Source organism: Sminthopsis crassicaudata, chromosome 4 (genome assembly GCF_048593235.1).
Source record: "Sminthopsis crassicaudata isolate SCR6 chromosome 4, ASM4859323v1, whole genome shotgun sequence".
NCBI lineage: Eukaryota > Metazoa > Chordata > Mammalia > Dasyuromorphia > Dasyuridae > Sminthopsis > Sminthopsis crassicaudata.
The window spans coordinates 432,413,890-432,436,167 of record NC_133620.1 but is presented as its reverse complement, the minus strand read 5'-3'; the positions used below and the strand labels follow the sequence as shown (position 1 = coordinate 432,436,167).

At 37.9% G+C, this 22,278-nt stretch overlaps 2 protein-coding genes and 1 long non-coding RNA gene across 4 annotated transcripts in view; 2 read left to right on the top strand and 1 right to left on the bottom strand.

Moving 5' to 3' along the window:
- PTPN22 (protein tyrosine phosphatase non-receptor type 22) overlaps nucleotides 1–9,424 on the top strand; it is a 65,109-nt gene extending 55,685 nt beyond the window's left edge. Inside the window, exons 20-21 of the mRNA XM_074263103.1 lie at nucleotides 4,289–4,360; nucleotides 9,171–9,424. Of these exons, the coding sequence (XP_074119204.1) occupies nucleotides 4,289–4,360; nucleotides 9,171–9,235 (137 nt within the window). The 3' untranslated portion in view covers nucleotides 9,236–9,424. The remainder of the gene's footprint in view (nucleotides 1–4,288; nucleotides 4,361–9,170) is intronic.
- Nucleotides 9,425–9,632: 208 nt separating this feature from the next.
- Nucleotides 9,633–15,057, bottom strand: LOC141539816 (uncharacterized). The gene is made up of 2 exons (XR_012481389.1): nucleotides 14,837–15,057; nucleotides 9,633–11,091 (listed from the first exon to the last, which is right to left on the bottom strand). It is a non-coding gene; the product is annotated as an uncharacterized LOC141539816 (long non-coding RNA).
- Nucleotides 15,058–15,153: 96 nt separating this feature from the next.
- Nucleotides 15,154–22,278, top strand: part of RSBN1 (round spermatid basic protein 1) — a 50,919-nt gene continuing 43,794 nt past the window's right edge. For both annotated transcript variants that reach the window (XM_074263092.1, XM_074263091.1), the window contains exon 1: nucleotides 15,154–16,065. In XM_074263092.1, coding sequence (XP_074119193.1) covers nucleotides 15,174–16,065 — 892 coding nt within the window. In that variant the 5' untranslated portion in view covers nucleotides 15,154–15,173. The remainder of the gene's footprint in view (nucleotides 16,066–22,278) is intronic.

The following is a 22,278-nucleotide window of genomic DNA, read 5'->3' as shown; positions in this document are numbered from 1 at the left end:
CTGTTGTTTACCATTGTGTCAAAATTCGATGAAAATAAAACCTACAGGCTCCTGCATGTGGTAAATTCTCTCTACAAACATATACCCTATATACAGTTCTGAATCACAACTACAATTACCTGGCCAAAGTTGACAAAACATGATTATATGTTCTTTAATAAATTAAAACATTTTAGAACCCCAAATTTCCTTGGCTTTATATATACTAATTTCTCTTTGGTTAAAATATACAACATGACAATGCCTTGGAACTTTAGTTCAAGACAATATTAATATCTACAGAAGGACAGAGAGAATTCTTTTCTATCCCTTAAGCTTATCAACCACAGTAACCAGCCCCTAGATCTATGCTGGTCCCTGCACTTAATGAAAGTTCAGAAAAGTGTTCTTTTACTTGTTAGTTCAGACAAAACTAGGTTGCACATTTTCAAAAGGAATTTTTGCCAGGAAAACTAAAAGAAAACATCATTGAAATGATCAGTTGTCGATTCAGGATTTCCCTGGTTTGCCATTTCCTTCTCTGACTCATTAGACCAATGAAGAAATTGAGACCACAAGTTTAAGTGGCTTGCCCAGGGTAACACAGTGTCTGAGACAGGATTTTAAGTCAGGAAGATGAGTCTTCTAGGCTGGGTACTCTATTAAATAGTCAGATGACACAAAATTTAAAAGAATAGCTGAAATGTTAGATGACAGGATCCAAAATGAGGCTAAATTAATTAAAATGAAATTTAATATGGATAAATCACATCTGAATTTTAAAAAATCTTCACAGGCAAAATATGAGATGAAACTCAATAATTGATTATCTGAAAAAGATTTGGAGGTTTTAGTGGCCTGCAAGTTCTCAGTAAGTGAACAGCATGAAATAATTAAAAAAGTAATGTGATATCAGACTGTACTAAAAAAGGCTGAGTCCAAGACAAAAGACATGAGTCTTGCTATAATAACAAGCCACTTCTAAAGTATTCTAGGTACATTTTAGAAAGCACTGGATTTTTGGAAAGTTGGAAAGTTTCCAGAGGACAGGTAATCAGGATGGTAAAGAGCCTAAAGATCAGTTCAGATAAGGTTTGGTTGAAAGAATGGGGAATGTTAAGCTTGAGAGATTTGGGTAAAGGGAGAAAGAACATTGCCTAATTATTTTTAAGTATTTGATTATTTAAGTATTCAAATAATTTGAGTATTTAATATTTGATATTAATATTTGAGTATTTAAGTAAGTTGTCAAATGGAAAAGTAGGATTAGAGTTTTTCTATTTTCATTTCTCCCATGGGGGAAATGAGAAGTTGTATAGAGGTACATTGAACCACAATAGAAAACATAAACATTCTTAAATCTAAAAAAAAGTTACCCAAAGGTTATAAGACTATTATAGGAGTTAATAGATTTCCCCCTTACTAAATGGAGGTTTTAAAATAAAAACTGGGTGATCCATTATTGGACATTCTGTTGAAAGTGCCCTTATTCAGGTACAGACTGGATTAACTGGCCCTTTGATGTACTTTTCCAACTCTTGAGATTCATTGTATGATTACCATCCATGAATATTTTTGTTGAACTGGAATTGTAATATAAAATTAAGCTACTTTCTTTTCTTCTCCCACAACTGTCCTATTTAGGCTAGAGATAAACACAAACTTAATACAGTGCTCAAATGTGTTTTAAATTATAAACTGAGTCATTAAAAACATTTAAACATAAAGAACAAAAAAGGTTTTTATGACAAATTAAACTTTTGCTAGGTACAGTTTGTTTTTTAAGATGTATACAGAAAACATAACAAAGTAATAAAACTTACTTTTTTTTTTAAATTGAGGCTGGGGTTAAGTGACTTGCCCAAGGTCACACAGCTAGGAAGTGTTAAGTGTCTGAGACCAGATTTGAACTCAGGTCCTCCTGAATTCAAGGCTGGTGCTCTATCCACTGCGCCACCTAGCTGCCCCTAAAGTAATAAAACTTAGTATTCCATCACTAATCAAAAACTTGTGTGATCCATGACAGACAAGTTACAGAATTTCCAAGATTAAAGATAATCTTATGTTAATTATATTATAAGTTTACTCTTCCCTTTTAAGGAGGTACTACTATTTGACTACATAGTACACAGGATAAAAAAGTAAGTTTTACCTCAGAACTATCAAGGATTCATTTTTAATGACCTAATTTTCAGATTTTATTATTAATAAATCCTTGCAAAGAGTTGTAGGTGCATATTTCAGAGCTGAGTAACCAACAGTATCCAGGACACATAAGATTAACAAGTCCTAGGAACAATCATTCCTAATTTTACTGTGTGGAGAACAAGCATCCCAGCTGATCCCCAAGGAGGATACTTTGGGACACCACAGGCATCAGTTCTTTCCCATTCTTGTGTTTTCATCACAAAGCTTTCCTACACTTACTTGCTGAACTAAGATCGAATTGTGTTTTGTATTATTTAAGACAAAATAATACATTTTAAAAGCTTTCTTTTATGGCATTTTACTCCTACTTCAATGCCTAATTAAATTGTTTTATGCTGATGTTTATAAAGTCTAGGACTACACTACACTACAGCCCTTTTAGCACCAACTACAATAAACTTTAAAATCTTTCAAGGCAAACTCTGAAACCCTTTGGGCCTCAATAAGACCCTCTTTCTGGTTAGGAAGCTGCCTCCAGCTACTCGGATTATAGCAGAGCTGTCTGATGAACAGGGAATGAGTTTCTGGCTCTGGCCATTTTCTCAGGTTCTTTGTGATGACTCATCCTTCAAATAAACCTGGAAGAAAGGGTCCCCAAATCATCACTACAATTATACAAGTTAAAAAAATACATATTTGTACACATATGATGACATAAGTAGGTCATTATCACTATACATTTGGTCCTGCTGCTATTGAGGTGTACAAGCTAACAGGCAGTTCTTTTTGCTATCCTCCACATGCACACAAAGAGTAAGGTTGAAAATTTATGTTTAGACCCTTTATTGTTTAGAAAATCTATATAAGCCTGTTATTTTCATTTCTAGATAGTGCCTGGTGAGTAGCAATAAGACAAAATACTATGTTTATATTAGGCTATTTTTGCAAATTGCCATAAAAATTATACGAGGAGGGTAAAGCATCAGAAAAGATGTTTTTAGACAGTGTTGGATGAGCATATGTGAATACGGAGCAGCAAGAAGTGTAAGCTGCACATAAATAACTAAAATTGGAGGAGGGGTAGAATCTTATTTAGCCAGAAAGACTTTCTGGGAATCATAGGCTTAGAAGAGGACTTCAGATGGTAGGAAAGACACACTGGCAAATAATCAATCCATCAGGAAGATTTTTTGCCAGGTACTGGAAATAGAAAAAGCAAAAAATAGTCTCTGCCTTCAAATGTTAAGACATTTTAGTGGTGGGGACAACTTGATAGATACGTAACATACATGTGTGTATGTGTGTGTATGAATGTGTGTATTTATACCTATATATAGTTGTTAAAACACTGTACATGGAGAGTAGTGGAAGGCAGACCTAGGGAAGGGCTTCCCAGGAGGGGGAAAGAAAAGGCCTCTTGCATGAAATAAAGTTTGAACTAAATTTTAAAAGAAGCTAGGGATTCCAAAGAAGCAGAGATTTGGAAGAAATGCAGTCCAGGGCAGAGTGAGGGAAAAGGTATAGGTAATGGAGTTGGAATGTCATCCTGTATGTGAAAACAGGAAGTAAGCCAGTATGGCAATAGCAGAGAGCTGATGGAGGTTGGAAGGGAGAGGTTGGGGAGACATAAAACATAAGATAGGAAAAATACATTTTAAAAGCTTTAAATACCAAACTGAAGCATTTATATTTTGTCCTAAAGGTAACAGGGAATCATTATAGTTTACTGACTTTGGGGGAGAGGAAGTGTGGTTTGACTTACACTTTAGTAAAATCACTTTGGTGAATAGAGGTGAATGTAAGAGAAAACATAGAAATAATGAGTATATAATTGGGAACAAAGTAAGTGCTGTTTATGACATAGAATTCTGAAGCTGAATTCTTATTTTTATTTATTTTTAGAGCTGAATTAGAAGATTTTGTATTTTTAATCTTAATATACAAGCATTTTATTATGCATAATATGATGATATGTATCTTCTTGGGCATGTAATGATAATCATTTTTATTTATAGTTCTATAAATAAAGATTATGGGTATTTACTTAACTAAGTGGAAAATTGTGTTATAATAGCTGATTTATAGATAGAAAGTCTTTTTCTGCAGTCTGAGGAACAACTATGCAAGTTTGTTTTTACATCTTTCCCTCTTATATTTCCAGGTATCTCATCGCAATCAGTCAAGCCAACCGAATCTAGACAATCAAATCACTTTAGCTCCTTTTTGAACCTTGGTATGTGTTATTTTGGAGTTGTTTTTTTTTTAATAGTTTTGGCCTATATTAAGTATAGGGCTTTATACTTTGAATTTATCTTAAAAGCGACATAATTTAGGAGTTTTATGGACTCATTTGGGAAACTAAAATTAGGCCAACAAAATTGTTTTCTTCCCATTAGTCATGTATTTTAGTCATATATATGGAAATATATAATATACAAATATATACATATATGTATATGTACATCTAGTCATAAACATACAGTAGATACCAAATAGTATATGATAGACAAATATACAAACGTGATGGAGAATATAGATTTTATAATGAGTAAGTCTGGTTCATGGCTAAAACAAAGTTATAATGAATTCCCAAGTATGATAAAAAGTTATCTGACCTGACCTTGTACAAGATAGAAGATAAAGTAGCTTTACTATCTTAAAAACATACTAATGTAATTATTCATCCAATTATAAATATTCTAGATCTATAATTGTATAGTGATCATCTGACATTATTTTAAACATCCTATTATTTGTTATATCCATGATACTTAATAGCACCACTGTAAATTGTCATTTAGTTGTAATAATTATGATAATTAATGTAGATTATTATTACTAAGGGATATTATTACCCCAAAAGCTTAATATGATCCAAAAGTGCTTAGTTTTGGATAAAAGTACCATACAAGCCTATATAAAAGGGTGACTGACTCCTGTTTGTTCTGATAGCTTGATTTTTTTTTGAGATAGCAACTTTCTTAAAACTAAATATTTATTTTGTACCTTATATTTATTTGAATCTTTCAATTTGTCTGCAACTCACCTTTTAAATAAGTGGAAAAATAATTAGGCAATCATTTCAAAGTTCTACTCAGATAACTTCATTGTAATGTGGTGCTAATCCAGCTTTCTTAAACTCTGCTAGGAGAGCATTAATTAGCCAATCCAGAAAGATTTTGTGTTAAGGACCTAGAGAGAGATAGGCTGTCACTAAGGTCCAGGCTAGTGAATGAATTCAAGAGCCATCAGCAATTAATGACTTTTTTTGGGCCAAAATAAACTACCTTAGTGTGCAAGGTATGTTCCATTCAATTTAGTTCAGTTCCTCCTCTTTTACCTGAACAATGTAGTACTTTCCTAATTTCTTCCCCATTTTCTCCAAACCATCCTCTAAAGAGCAACCAAACTAATATTCCTAAAATATAGATTTGACACAAAAAATTTTCAATTACTCCCTATTGTCTAAGGGTAAAGTACAAATTCTCAACCTTTCATTTAAAGCCCTTTGCAATATGATCCCCACCTACTTTTCCATTATTAAATGAAGGGGCTGAAGTATAGAAATGAACTTTCTTTTAGGTTTCTTCTAACACTCAAGTTCTACTATTTAATGAAAACATCTGCTTCAAAGCAGTAAAACCCCAGTGTGCCAACAAAAGTAACTTACAATATGGCTGGATCCATTTATAAATAATCTCTAATTTATAACAAGCTGGATTACATATTCCATTTTCTAGCATCTCAGGGGTATGAACTGCTTGCTCTCCTTCCTTCAATTCTTAGGCTGCCTGGTCTAGGACCAGGGTCTTGGGTCTTAAGACCAAGGTTGCCCCCTGCTGATCCCTGCAGAGAACTGTTGGACCCAGCATTCTTCCCCAGTTCCCTCCTTTCTTAAAGGCATTCAGTGTTCTTTTATACCCTTTTTGGCCTACAGATGCAAGCCCACATCCCTTTTACTCCCTTGGCTTGTGCTTGCCTCCAGCCTCCAACATCCAATCCTGTTTGGTCTTTAGAGTCCTTCATAACCCAGCTTTGGGCTGCTTTGCCAGTGTTCTCCCGGCTTACTCTCTTGCCATCATGATCTTCTGGCTTCTCCATGAATAAGTCATTACATTTTCCCACTCCGGACTGTCCACCTAGGCCTGGAATGATCATCTCTGCTTACCATCTTCCCAAAGCTTCACTTGTTTCCTAAAACCTCTTCTTCTACCAGAAATCTGGCTAACCCCCCTAGGGCTTTCCCTCTATTATTTCCTGTTTATCCAGTACATACTTGCTTCTCTCCCTCATAGATTGTAAGGTCCTCTAGGACAAAGAATGTTTTTTTAATGCTCAGGGCTTGATTTAGCACAAATACAGACACAGACAGACCACCCTCTCCCCTCCCTTTCAAATCTAGCACAACTTAGGAAAACTTATTGTGTTTTCATTTTCCTTCATTCTTTACATGGGGGGAAAATGTGGGGCAAGGAGGGGATACTAAAAAGACTAATGACCTTGGAGTCAGGAATACCTGAATTCAAGTGCCACTTGTGACATATACTGGTTACCTATAAACAAAACAGTTTAACTTCTCAGTTGTTCCAGGCAACTGACCTGACTGCTAATTATGTATTAGTCACTATCTGCAGCACTGAAAGGCATTACACAGAATTCCCCACATGGATGAACACACAGATCCAGACTAGAAACAAACAAAAAAAAAATCTATCTATAATCACACAGTTAATAATTCTGAGGGAATTCACATTCATCTCCCAGCTTTCAGAGTATTCCCTTCTTGGACCTAACATACTCCACCTATCCCAAAGAACTCTTAAAATCTATATAAACTGAAACTGTGAAAAAGTTACATTTAATGTGGCATTAAAAAATAAATTTCTATGGAATATCCAATTTGAGCTTTATCTGAAATGGAAAATTTCTTAATATTTAAGGAGAGTAAGGATTGAGGAATATACTTGGCTTTGTGGTACTTCAATATCCTGCCCATGCATAACCAAAAATCTCTATACAAGAATTACTAAAATCTTTAAATGGTTTCCTAATGTAAGAAATTATTAGGATGTAATTATGATTTCACTTAAAGTCAGTCTTAATATCAATTCTGCTGCACTTATCAAAATATCAGCTAATGAATTAAAAAAAGCTTTATTTAAAAATATATATTATATATTACATATGATTATAGAACCTATTAGAATCATCAGATGCAGGAGAAGCTTAAACATTTTCAGTAAATAAGAACTTAGTACCTTATTAGTAAGCTTGTTTCATTTTCAAGAAGTTTTAAGAGATTGTAACATTTAAAAAAGTTTGAGTCTGGTCTGAGAGAGATACATCCAAACGGCCATCCTTTCATTAAAATGCTGGCATTATAATAAAATGATTAAATTAACCCAAATTATGTCTCAAACTTTTTTTAAAAAGGACTTATCCCCTATTCAAATCTGAGTGGAACACAAGGACTGCCCACCTATGTGTGGCCTAAGTAGAGAAAAAGATTAGCTCAATCTTCAGACAGGTCTTGAAATGAAGAAAAAGGGTGAAATCTGAACCTCCCCAAACCATCGGTTATTAATTACCATTTCTCTCAGGATTTTTACTAACATGAAGCCAAAAGCCCCCTTCCTATAATTTTTAGACATAATTTAAGTTTTGTCTTCTAGAGTCACACAGAATAACTCAATTTCCTCTTCAACATGATGTAGAATAGTAACGATTCAAGTTTTATTTAGCTTTATACAACTATAGTTTTTGTTGGGGCAATCTAGTGAAATCAAGTTATGGATTAAGAAATAGCACTAAGAAAGTTAAGTGCATGGTGGACAAATATCAATAGAGGTCACTTAAGGAATCTTACAGGGAGCATATTGACATAGAAAGCCATCCATTTACATTGTATTATATTTTAATTTATTATAAAATAACATTTTACCCTGGTTCATGCTGCACTAGAGGGGATTGCTGGTTCCCCTTTGGTTATGACAAACCTCTGGTCTGGATGATTCAACTGTCCCTTCTAGCTCTCTATCTGTAAGACTTTTCTTTGCATCTCCAGTATCAATCTGACACAAAGTACTTAAATGCTTGCTAACTGATGACTGAGGATGTTTCCTTTTAACTATCCTTCTTGGTCCCATTCAACTTGCCATAGTCTTTGATAGAATGCAATGCTCAGAACTGAGTACAGCTTTTTTTTTTTTTTTTTAATTTAATTTTTTTTTCTGGTTATACACACACATTCATTTAAAAAAAAAAAAAAACCACATTTCTTTATGAATCATGTTGAAAGAGAAAAATCAGAACCAGAGGGGAAAAACAAACAAGGAAAAAAAAGGGAACAAAGCATGTGTTGATTTACATTTAGTCTCCATAGTTCTCTTTCTGGCTGCAAATGACATTTTCTGTCCAAAATTTTTGGGATTGCTTTGGATCACTGAACCACTGAGAAAAATCAAGTCTTTCATAGCTTTGTCATTCACAATCTTGTTGTTACTGTGCACAATATATTCCTGGTTCTGCTTATTTTGTTAACATCAGTTCATGTAAATCTTTCCTTGCTAAAGTTAGCCTGTTCATCTTTAAAAAAAAAAATAGAATAATATTCCATGATTTTCATATAACTTATTCAAACATTTCCCAATTGATGGGCATCTACTCCTTTTCTAATTCTTTGCTACCACAAAAAAAGAGTTGCTACAAACATGTTCACACATATAGGTCCCTTTCCCTCCTTTACAATTTCCTTGGGATACAGATCTAGTAGTGTTATTGCTAGATCAAAGAGTATGCACAGTTATGTCTCCCTTTGGACATAGTTCCAAATTGCTCTCCAAAATGATTGGCTCATTTTCTCAACTGAGTACAGTCTTACAGGGACGATCTATCCAAGACAATGGGAGTATGTCTATTACTTGCTATTATAACTTCTATTAATATAGCCTAAGATCACATGAGCTTTTTTTTTTTTTTTTTTTTTTTTTAAGCAGCCAGGGCCATATGCATATATTAATATTTATCAATTTTTTTTCTTCTAGGTTTTGCAAATCGTTTTTCAAAACCAAAAGGACCAAGAAATCCGCCGCCTACATGGAATATTTAATCTAACTTCCAATTTGCATTCAGAAGAACACAAATTGGAATTTGCAATTTAAGAGAGCATTGTGGCTAAACAAAAATATCAGAATGCTGCTAGATGACAAAAACATGCTCTATAATCACTATGTCATAAATGAAGTGATAGGGTAATGACACAAATAGTTTTGAAACAAAAGATGCACAAATATATACATTATTTTGGGATGTTCATCTTATTTACATCTAGTTGGAAGTAACTAGTTTAAGAGTTGTATTTAGAAACTTGAGAATGAATTTTCTTTTCACTTCTGAAATGAAGCTATTCTTGTATATAATGTGGTAATAAGGTTTGCAAAAGTTGGATGCTAGATATTACTTCTATATAGACCTGGTTCTATGTGACTTTAGGGAAGTGACTCAACTTGTCTTGGCATGGTTTTTTGTTTTTGGTTTTTTTGTTTTTTTTTTTTTGGTCTACAAGATAAAAATAATATTAGTCTTGTACATCTACCAAACAAGCTATTGTAGAAAATTTAAAAATCCATATAAGAGTCCTTTGAAAATATGAAGTACTATTCAAATATAAACTGGTATCATTATTAGAAACTTGTTATAGTTTACATTAAGAATTAACCTAATTGTAAGGGCCCTTTAAATGGCCAGGCACAGTGCAACAGGAGATTTGAGTATCCCAGAAGTATTCTTTGTGGATATAGGACTGCCCTGTGGGTGGGATCCTATCCATATTGAGATAGCTTCGTAATGGGTGACAGCTCTCTCGCTGGTTGGCTGTGTGTGTGACCTCACAGGCCCTTTATAAGCCTACTGCAGACAGCAGTCGCTCTCTTTAACCTGGCTCCCTAGCCTGGGGTTGCCAAGCCAACCCGATGGATAGCCGAGAGGTAAGGAGTTTGGTAGAGAACATGTGGGTCTTCAGACCAGGTGTTCACTAGGGACTTAACAAGTCAGGACATTAAGTCAAGGCATTATGTGAGTAGGTATAATAAAGGCTTTTAAGATTACATGTGGCTGTTCTTGAGTGCACTACCGGTTATTAAACTATAGATTCAAGAGATCGTGGCCAGAGACCTTTGAAGGCCTCAGAGGAGGCCAGCCGGGTAGAGTTGACACTGCAAAGGTCAGTGGTCAAAGGTACTCTGTTGGGCCTAGGGCAGACTAGTAATTGTAACTGCCAGGAGGGCATGTTACACCTAATAATTTCTTTTTTGTACTCATCTAACAATAAGGCCCCCAAAATGGGAAAATCAATAGGGAAGCAAAGAAAAGCTAGGTGGCTTTTAAAACAATATGTGGTATTTTATATATAAGGATCTCTCTGCTATGGTCTGCTATGTACATAGCAATTTTTCCCCCTTCTAGTCTCATTTAAATTTAAATGTTAAATTTTAAAGAAAAATTTTTTTATTAATTTTTAATAACTTTTTATTTTCAAAATACATACAAAGATAGTTTTCATTCACTCTTGCAAAACCTTGTGTTCTAAATTTTTCTCCGTCCCTTCCCATCACCTCCCTTTCCTAGACAACAGGGAATCCAATATAGGTTAAACATGCTCAAATCTTTTATACCTATTTCTACAACTATCATGCTATGCTGCACAAGAAAAATTAGATCAAAAAGGAAAAAAAAAGCAAGTAAACAACAAGAGAGATGAAAATATTATGTTGTGGTTCCACATTCAGACCCCACAGTTCTCTCTTGGGTGCAGACGGCTCTCTCTCTCCATCACAAGTCTATCGGAATTGGGCTGAATCACCTCATTGTTGGAGAGCCACATCCATCAGAATTGATCATTGTATAATCTTGCTGTTGCTGTATATATTGTTTTCCTGGTTCTGCTCATTTCCAAAAACCTCTCTCCTATAGAGGAAATAATCCTTATAAATACTAAATCACATAAAACGTGAAGTAAATGTAGAGATCCTGAAATGACTGTGAAACCAAATTCTTATTTATCTAGTAGTTAAAATTATTTTTGACATATCTATAATCAGAAGGTGTCCTTCAATTTAACATTTTTATTAATCCTGCTTGGGGTACTGTTGATTCTTTTAAATCAGTGAAATAACCCTATTCATTCTGGAGAATCTTTCCCTAATTCCTTCTCCAATCATTCTTTTTCCATTTTTTACGGTACTTTGTCTAGAACTCTAACCTTGAATTATGCTTTTCTGTGTAGATCTTATTCTGCCTCAATTAGACTATTTAGAAACTTTTATCTTTGTGTATTCTGTTTCTCACAACTAACTTAGTGGACACAATGTTTAAAATGGGCTACTTTATTACCTTAATTTAGTAAGTCTTCCCTTTTGTTCATTGACAGCAAAGTTAAGACATTCTCTATAACTTTTAAAGTTTCATCATATGTAATTGTTGCTCCAAGCAAAATGCATTAATCCTTTGTTATACACATCTCTCTTCCTACTTCAACCCTACATTCCAATTACATGCTACTTACTACAAGAAATGAATTTCTTTTATTCTTATTCTCCCCATTCTTCATGCTCCAATACCATCTCCAGTAAGGAATTAATTTTTCTTTGTAGAAAGGCTCCAAGCACCTCAGTTATAAGGTTGTTTTTATACATTTTGTATGAGTTATTTTTTATTACTAGAATGTAACCTCCTTGAGGGCAGAGATTATCTTGTTTTGTATCTTCTTCAGCCTAGCACAGCACATTATAAGTCTTTAGTAATTGTTTACTGAAGTTGAATTTGTTGATTCAGAACTACACTTAAGCAAGATTAAGCTGGCAATGGATGAAGAATGGAGACAAAGTTAGCAGTAAGAAAGCTATAACATCCAGGTAATAGATAAAGGAGTCTGTGGATTAGAGTGCTGTCAGTGAAAAATGGAAAGATTTACTAAGCATTTTTATTATGTGTTCAAATTATTTTATTGAGAAAAAATTAGCTTATGTGCTGAGGCAGTATGGAATAAGTGGACTTATTAGGTGAGATCTGGATTTAAGTCCAGACATGAGTTGCATAAACATGGACAAATCATAACCTCCGTTTACTTCAGTTTCCTTATCCTCAATGAGGATAACATGTGCATGAAAAAAAGCCAGCTTAGGGAAGAGAAGAAAGGATCACCACCTAGTCTGGAAAATCTAGATTCAATTATGATCTCTTGAAACATACAAAGACAGACACTTCACCTCTCAGTGTGTCTGAGACAATTTTCTAAGATTCAATTGCAGAATTTGCATTCACCTAAAACTTTCTAAATCACTGAAATTTCAGATCCCCACTGAAAGCCTCTCCAACCTTCCCCTACCTCACTTGTGTAGCTTTCACAAAACTGTTGTAAGAAGAGTTTTATAAAGTGTTATGCACTGTTTCCCGAAGTGAACATGTCACTAGTTTTTCATGGAGTTTAACTAAACATTTACAAACACTCTGTACATTTAATACTCAAATGAATTTGCAAGCTCATTGATGTGAATATTCCCTGCACAGAAGATGAATAAATGGTTTCTGAATTCAAATGTCTAATGCACATTTTGTGCACAATTTTAAGAAATGTTTAAAGTTCTTTGGAGTAAAGGTTTTATCAATGATGTGAAGTACAAGAGGGTTATGGGTAGAGATCATTTGAAATTCAGGATTTCTGGTTTCTTGGCATAGGAAATTTCTTTCGCTAGATAAAATTTTACTGACTTCACTGAGGGAGAGATAAAATGCCTTGCCATGCCAAAAGCAAAGATTGAACTTGGATCTTCCTGACCCAGTAAGTGCTCTATTCATTTTAATACATTTCTCCATGTGACTGACCCCACAATAAAAGCCACTCTTCTTTAATATTCACTATTTACTAACTACTCTGCTTATAAATATGCTTTTGTCGCTCCTATTGTTCAAAAACCTTACTCAATCCTATCATATCTGCTATCGCCTGAATATCTTTTCTGTCCTCAGCTAAAGTTCTTGAGAATGCCCGCTACACTTACTGCCTCTCAAGTCTCTTCTCATTTAATTGTCAACTCTCTGGAATCTTGTTTCTGACCTCATCATTGAACCCAAATGATTCCTCCAGTTACCATCTGCCAAATCTACGGCATTTCCTCAGTCCAAATCTTTGATTTCTCTGCTGTCTTTTAAGTGCCTCAACCTTTTTAGTCACAGAATCCCTTTATACTCTTAAAAAGTCTTGAGTATCCCCTCCAAAAAGAGCTTAATACTTGCCCTATTAGAATTTAAGTCATCTTATGTATGAAAAGTTGTAACTTTATAGACTCCTGAAAGGTTCGTTTCACCTTCATACTGGATCCTATTCCCTCTCTAAGTTTTTATGACATCTACTCCCTCTCCTCTCACCTCAGTGTTGAGGGCTGCATTTACCTCCAGATCTTGCACCGGAGCATTAAAGTATATTGTGTGCCAGGCACCGACTTAGGCATTTCTCAAGTCATCTTCACAACACCCCTGGAAGTAGCTGCTGTTACTACCCCCATTTTATAGTTGGGCAAAGTGAGGCAAGCCTAAGTCAGCTGCCCAGTCACACATCTGGAAAGCGTCTGAGGCCCGATTGGAGCTACCTTCCTAATGCATTCTGTCACCCTACGGCCTCGGCCTCATCCTCATCCCCTTCTCACCCTGCGGGATCTCAGTAAATATCCCACGAAGATCATCCTCCGCCTCATCCACTAACTCCGCCCAACTTCCAACTCACAGGACAATTCAAACTGGAGGAACCAGATACTCCCCAAACACCGTCGGGAGCGCCAGTATCCTCCCATCTCGAGGCTGCATTCTGGGTCCGAGTCTTACTGCCCCGTCCGCTCTCATCAAGCCTCTGCCACCGCCGCTTCTCTCGGCACCCTCCCCCGCCACCGCCACCCCCTCTCTCGGAGCCGAGCCCCATCAGTGCACTCCTGCCCAGAATTAAGTATCTTTCTAACTTAGTCCTTTCTCCCCTCGGCTGCGCACGGCAGCACACTGGTCTCCTCACGTCAACAACTCTCCTTCCCTTTGACTACAGCAGCTCCTTCTGTCCGGGACCATATTCAACCCCCCCCCCCGCCCCCCTCCTTCGGGCCTCGGCGCCTGCCCCCTCCTCTGCCAAGGGCCTCTCCGGCTCGCCCTTCCCCCTCCTTCTGGACAGTGGTATTCCCAAAGTCTAGCGAATTTTACGCCCTGACCAGCCGATTCTTTCCTTAGATTGTAAGCCTCTTGAAGGCAGGAACTATCTTTTGGGATTCTCAGAGCTTGGCAGAGTGCCTGGTGTTTAATAGATGCCTCCATTACTCTGATTTTTAACGGACGAAATGTTCCCAACTTATGACACTTCGGTGGTTACGAGAACACTTACGGTTCCTGGGAGACCCTATCCCATTCGCATCAAGGCGTGAGATGCTGGCTGACCAGGCCCCGAATTTTGGGGGGGAGTGGGAGGTAGAGGGTATGCAACTTTTCAAGATAAAATAGAAAGGGTTTATTTTTTGGGGGGGACTTAGAAATTAAGAGATTGTACCCTATTGTAACAGAACGCCCCAAATAAGACCCCGCGCATGCCATCTCGCTCAGCTGCTCAGGGGTCTGTTAAATGGCCGGACGAGTGCCCATCACCACGTCTACGGCCCTCCGGAAGTCCTTGGGTTACCTGGCTGCCACTTGGGTTCGAAGCGGAGCCGCCGGCGCGACGGTGCCGAGGCCGCCTCTCTGCGGGTCCTAGGCCGGCGCCCACCGCTCGATGTAAAGCGGGAGGGGGAGGGGCGCCCCTGGGAAGGTACTTTGGCGCCAATTTCTCTTCGGCTTCCTCCCCAATCTTTCTCCCTCCCAGGAACTTTTGTAAAATTCAACTAAGGGGAACGGTGCGGCCGAAAAGCGTGGGTAGGAGTTGGCGAGTAGGGAGCGGGTACGCGGGACGGCGGGAGGCCGTTACAACCGTTGGTCGCTACCCTTCGACATCCAGCGGATGTGAAACGTGAGCGGGGACGATGCGTGACTCGGCGCACGCTTCCCTTTCGTCCTCCATACGCTGCGCGGTTCAGGGGGCGGGGGGGAGGGGCGGCGGGAAGACTACCCAGCAAAACTACCATTCCCAGGGGGCAACGCGCAGTCCCGAAGGCTTTACAATGGAAACTTGTCTCGGGCACCCTACAGAGATAGAATGGGAACTGCCGCTTCCGTCTAGCACTGTCTGTGTCGAAGGAAAGCTGGGAGGAGGCGGGTGCGGGAGGAACTTCAAAGTCCAGCAGGCCCCGCGCGAACGACGCCTGCGCGATGAGAGGACGGGGGGGCGGTCGGGCCATTTAAATGTGTGTGTGGGTGAAATGGCTGCGCAGGTCGGAGCGGTGCGCGTAGTGCGGGCGGTGGCGGCGCCCGAGGAGCCGGACAAAGGGGGGAAGGAAAAGCCCCGCGCCGGGGCCTCGCCTCGAGGGACTAAGCGGCAGCGCCGGGCGAGCAGCGGGGGCCCCCGAGAAAAGCGGGGGCGGCCGAGCCAGGAGCCCCCTCCCGCTCCCCCTTACCGGCGGCGTCGCAGCCGCCAACAACCGGGGCCGCCGCCACCTCCCGCTGCAGCCTCCACCATCTCGGGCCCCTCGGAGCCACTACTGCTGCCGCCGCCGCCGCCGCCGCCCTCTCTGGCCCCCGCGGGGCCCCCGCTGGCCGCCCCGCTGGCGGCCTCGGCGCTCTTCACCTTCTCACCGCTGACGGTGAGCGCAGTTGGGCCCAAGCACAAGGGCCACAAGGAGCGCGAGAGGCACCGGCACCACCATCACCACGGCAGCGACCCGGGTTCGTCGGGCGTCGCCGGCCCTAAGCACAAGGGCAAGCGGGAGAACGGTGACCAGAGCGGCGGGCTGTCTCCGGCCAAGGCTCCCAAGAGAGGTGAGTTGGGGCGGCCCCTCCCCCTGCCCGGAACGGGCTCTCGTCCTCGGCGCCGTAGGCCCTGCCGCCCGCCCGGGGGACTTCGAAGCGCCCGGCCTAGGCCAGGCCCCGAGGCCGAGATGCTGTCCAGCGCCCTCGGCCCGAGGCTCAGATGGAGCTTTTCGAACGCCAGAGGCTCCCCCTCCCCCAGGCTGGGCTCGTTGGGGTGTCCTCCCGTCTCCCCCCACTCCAACCCTCGCGCGCTGAGCCTCGTCAGGGCCTCCGGGCCCGGGCTCACGCATTGTTCTGTCCCCCCGGGGTGCCCCCCAAAGGCCCGAGGCACGGAGGTGACCAGCGGAGATCCCGCCGAGACCCTCTCGGATGTCCTAGGCAGGAGTTCTCGGAAACTTAGACGGGATCGTCCCCGAACCGCGCTCCAAAGTTGGCTAAGTTGTCCCTCCAGACCCTCCCCCTGAGTTTAGGGTCTTCGAGTCTTTGGGAGCTCCTGCCCCTCCTCTTCTAGACCTTGCGTGTACTCCGTCTATTATTAATTGGTAGGAGGGCTTTCGGCTCTAGAGTTGTTTAAAATAATTCCTCGGAAATGCTGCTGCACTTGTTCGTGGGAGAACACTTCTGTGTGCTCCTCATTATCTGGCACAGACGATTTCGAACCACTTCATTGCATTTCTTCCGTGGAATTGAAAGTAATCGTTTTTATTATTTCCTTGATGGGATTTTTCCCCCCAGTGGAAAAATAACTTATTCTTCATCCTATGTATTGTTTGTGAGCGAAATTATAGTAGAATGAACTGGTTGCAGCTTTTTTGAGAATATAGTGGCTGCTAAAGATGGATTTTTCTGTTCTTTTTTTCTTATAAGTCGGTTTCTCTTTCTTCTGTATGTACAGAAAGACATTAAAAGTACAGAAGGCACAGAAGTTTGCAGCTGCTAGGATCAAACCTCACATCTTTTTATTCACTTCTGTAAACTTTTCCCCAAAACTTAGCCAGCATTGAGTGCCTTGCCTTGCTGATTTTTTGAGTTTTGGCTGTTGGAGCACGGATTTGGTGCCCACTTATTTTCTGGAATATGTTTCAGGTGATAAAGAGATGCCCTCAATGTCATAAGATACTTCTTTTAAAATCTGCCCCAGTGCCAGGCTTAAGATTCTTAAAATACTTACCGAATGAATCTTTCAGACCAGGTTTCTAGAATTCTCATTCTTTGCCATGTAAGTAGTTCTTTCATCTTCTGGCCTATCTCTTTTGTTTTGTCTCCAAGCGTTATTTGCTACCTGGCTCCGTACTTTTTAAATGTCTCCTTTTATCCCTTTCTGTTTTACTAGTGTTCAAATCCTAGCAACCAGTGACTAATTGGTGGTGAGGTTACTTTCAGTCATTACCCTTTCCTGATATTCTTAGAGTAGTAGTTGGAACCCAGAACACTTCTGAGTCCAGTCTAATATTTCTTTGCTGGATCCATTGCTCTGATTACCAATCTTTGAGAATTTATAGTTTGTTAACTGGCAAGTGACGGTGATTAAAATCTGTACTCCAAGTGAATTTTTAATAGTTTCTATTCAACAGGGCTAAATCTTAACCCCATAACCATGGGGTTAGACTCTTCAATAGTTTTGTCTTTAACTGCTTGGTAAAATGATCTTTGTAATTTAATAGAGAGATGATAAAACTTTTTGAGAAAGTGGTAATTACTCACTGAATTTGTTAAAAATAAATATGTGAAAAGCTAGATTACATGGAAATTTTTTTGTATTTAAACTTTTTTGTTGAATTAGATTGCTTGACAGCCCAACTTTTCAGAAAATGACAACTAAGTAATAGTAATTCACCACAGAAATAGTTCCCTAACTCTTGACCCCACCCCCAACAATTTCCACAATTGATAGGCAGTAGAATGATATTTTCCATTTTGCTAGTTAGATAAATTGGGGAATTTCATATTGCTTACAGAATTTCTTAAAGAGAAAACATAAAAAGTCCTTTTTTTCCTCTCTGATATCAATGACAAGAATACATTTATGCATTCCTTGGTGAGTCAGGCTTTCTTTCCAATGTTCTTCCATCTTTGACCATTTGCCCAGACTATGTAGATATCTCAGAGCCAGATAAAATATTGGAAAATTCTTCTGATCTGCAGATATTTCTAGTAGACTTAAACATAGAGCCATCTCTTAATCATTTGTGGTTGTGATGATGGTGGTGTGTTTGAAGGGAATGACAAAATTATGACCTGGAGGACTGGCCTCAGGACCATGCTGTGGGGATACTGCATCTAAAGTATATTTCAGACTATATGACCCAGGGAAGTCATCTTTTGAAGACTATTGCATGTAAGATTCTGACCTGCATTAGAGGGAATTTTCCTCATCTGGGAACTCCTTAAACAAATGCAGTCATAGCTACAAATCTCTGTATGAGAATCATACCGAGAATTGAATTATACAATCCCCGTAACCACTAGAATCACTGGTGATCTTTTCAGCCTTTTTCCCCCCTTGTCTACCCATCCCAAAGTGTGATAGGGAAAATGGATGATATAACCTATTGCAGGGACTCAAAAATCTGCACTCTGGGGGATCTAGAGTTGACTCCATTAGTGGACTCAGTTCTCCTTGTGTTAAAGAAATTAATTAATGTTGCCACTGGAGAAGTATATTCAACTTTAGTCACTTTAAATCCCAAAGGGCTACTCTTCCCCCTTTAGAATTCTTGAATTTTCTGTCATTGAACTAAATGGTACCATGAGGCAGTGGATTTGATAAAAACATGTACTTATTAGTTTGTCTCCTGTGTACCAGATATGGTGCTAAATGTTGATTGTACAAGTACAAAGAATGACAGTCCTCATTTGAAAATATGATTCTAATAGGGAGACAACAAAGATGTGTATATAAATAAATATAAAGTTTATATATTTTCACATACTCTTAAAAATATAGACATACACAAATTAAATATATTTATAGGAGGGGAGGGCAAGTAACAGTTGAGATCTGGAAAGGCTTCATGCAGGAAGCAATGTCTGAGCTGCTTCATAAAGGAAGAGGAGAGATTGTTGTATAAGGTGAAGGTAAGGAGGTCATATGTTTCATGAATGGGGAGAGCCCATGCTCAATTTTAATTCTCTTTAATTTTGAAAAATAGGTGCTAAAATTTATTTTATTTGAACAAAACTGTAAAATAAAGTAAATAAGCATAGTTATTTCCAGAAAGATTGACAATCATTGTCCTGGTGACCTGAAAATAATAAACTGGTCTCTAAAGAACATTTTCTTCCCCTTTGGGGGAGGTTTGGGTCATGAAAACAACTTTTGGGACTAGACTAGAATTTCTTCCAGAAAAATAAGTCTCTAAGATTGATCTCAGAGAAGAGTTCAGAGGATGTACCTTCTACACTTCTTTGCAGAAGCAAGGGACTGTGGTTGTGAAATACTTCAAATATTGTATATATTGTCAGACATGGTATGTGTGATTTTATGGAACAGTCTTCCCCCATTCTACTTAATATCATTTTTTATATAATCAAGGGCCCCAGAATAGGGAAGGGGTTAGAGGGATATATTAAAAAATGAGGGAGATTTTAAAAATAACAATTGGTAATCAATTTTTTAAAATGCCATAAAGGAAAAATGTCTTTTAATGAATAGATATTATCTATATAAAATGGATTTAAAAATTGAAAACAATTTTTATTTTGAGAACTTCATAATCTTCTAAGTTCTAAGCTTTGATTCAAGTATAAAAATAAAAATTATAAGTTGAAGGTAACTTAAATATGGGGTAAAACTTTCCAATCAAGCAAAATGTATGATTAATTTAGTTGTACCGGTAGTCTATAAAAAGTAAACATTAAGTACCTACAACATGTCAGAAACTATTAAGTGCTGAGGAAACAAATACAAGAAATAGAAATGCTATCCCTGTCCTCAAGTAGCTTACTATCTAATGGGGAAACTAAAGGGAAAGGGAAGCTAAAAATGATAGCTGTGGCAAGAGGGAGAAGAAGGTATTAGGCCCCAGGGCATGATGAAGTCAGTGTAGCAAGTATTAACTTTTGTCAGTGAACTCATTTCTAGTCTGCCAAAGAATTTAATTTAATATATCTTGAATAAGGAAAGCTATCTTAAAATACAGCCTAGGTTAATGAATCAAGCAACCAAGTCATCATTTGATTCCTTTTGCACCCTTCTCCCCCCAATCCTGTTTTTCCTTCTCCTTCTCCCCTTTCCCAATGATATCTTAATAATAGCTATTATTTGTATATTTACAATATTATATCTCCCATAGGTAGGTGTTATATTTATCTCCATTTTACTGTTGAGGAAACTGAAGCAGACAGAAATTAACTGCCTTGCCCAAACTCATATAGTATGTGTCCAAAGATGGATTTGAACCGGTCTCCCTGATTCCAGATCTAGCACTTTAGCCATTGATCCACCATATCACCTTTTTGAGGGAGAAAGGTGGGCGCTAGCCCACCCATGCCTTTAGGTTGACTATAAAGAGGATATTGACTTTAGAGGGATCAATGATCAAATTACTAGTGCTTGGCATATAGTAGGAGCTTAATAAATGTTGACTGATCTATTGATTCTAAAATAAGATTTTTGGTATTACCTTTAATCTTTCCCTTAGGAAAGCCTTTTTGCTTTTGTCTTTGACTTATCACCAACCTATCTCAAAAGTCTTCTTTTTTGAGGAAAATATTGTTTTTCAGTATTTCTAAATTTTAAAAGATTTTTTTTTTGTTTCCATGACCCAATGTTTTTAAATTGCCCATGAATCCAAAAGATAGCTACATTTTTTGCTGTAATAGCGTTTGAAATTGATATAATTTAGCAAAAAAAAAAAAATATATCTAAGAATAGTTGGAAAGTTTGTGTGGAAGATAGATAAAAATATAGACAATATGCCTTTTGTGCGATTTTCTAATTGTCAAGTGTGAGTTAAAAAAAATCAAAGTTCAGAAGGACTTAAGTCCTTCAGAACCTAGTATGACCTTTGAGTGGTTTAGAAATACAGCTATTTTGTCAGAAAACCAGTCCCCCAGAAGAATAACAAAATTAAGAAAATAGGGAATACAAATGAGTTTTATAGTCAATCCCACTAAGGCTTTGACATGTTAGGAACACCAGCCTTCAATTGGTAGTAATATAGAAAATGTGTTACAATCAAGGCAGCTCTGTCTCTTGGTGTTAATTTCAGTGGCAGATCTAGGTCACAATTCATCTTCTGCATACCAAATAGCTCTGCCTGAAATCTTAAAGTAATAGGATCCCAGTAAAACATGTATATGCATATGTGTGTATATGTATACATACCTGTTATTAAATCGTTAAAATATTGATATTGTGTTTAAAATTAGTAATCTAACTTATGTAATTTATATACAGAATAACATTAACACTTGGTTGCTTGGGAATACTGCCAAAAATTATTTAGGTATATAGGAAGAAATTAAATTAATTTCTGGCTTGAAAGAAGCACATCTTATAAGTGTGCTTAATTTTGCACCTAAATTAAATATGCTTAATTTCTTTTCCTAAAATGCTAAAAGTTGTAGTTTCTAGTTCTTAAAGATTTGTTCATTTTGAAAAATAAAAAGCCATGTAAAAATAAAGAATAAAAAAGGATTTATTTATATTTTAACTTTTTAAATACTGCTGGAGACTCAATTAAATTTTAATTATGTGAGAACAGGTATTCAATATTATTCCCAGGCTCTGAAAGACAATTGTTAATTGGAAATAACTTATCAGTCTTCAAAATAATTGGTTTATACTTTAACTTAATGGGTTTCAGGATTTTTTTTAAAGTTTATTATTCTAATCTACTTTTTGTATATTTTCAGAGAGAGTTACATTGAGATCAGGATCATAATTTATTGCATGTATATTCCCTCCTTAAGTGTTATTTCAAAGTAAACCCTAGGTTTAAGAATACATTCAACTGATAGTTTTTGTGTTTTGTTACTCAGTAAGGTATGTGTGGTTTTGTGTATGTATATGTAAGTATAAACACATAATTAAACTTACACATTTCTTGGTGATTTTTTTTTTGGGGGGGGTGGTAAGGACCACATCTGATCAGCTCTAGGATCCTGTTTCTAGCTTTTGTTAATAAATGATTGGTCTTAATTATTTTATTCTAGTAAACTATAGACTGATATCAATATACTCATTTAATTTAGCCTTTGCTTAAATTTTATAAACAA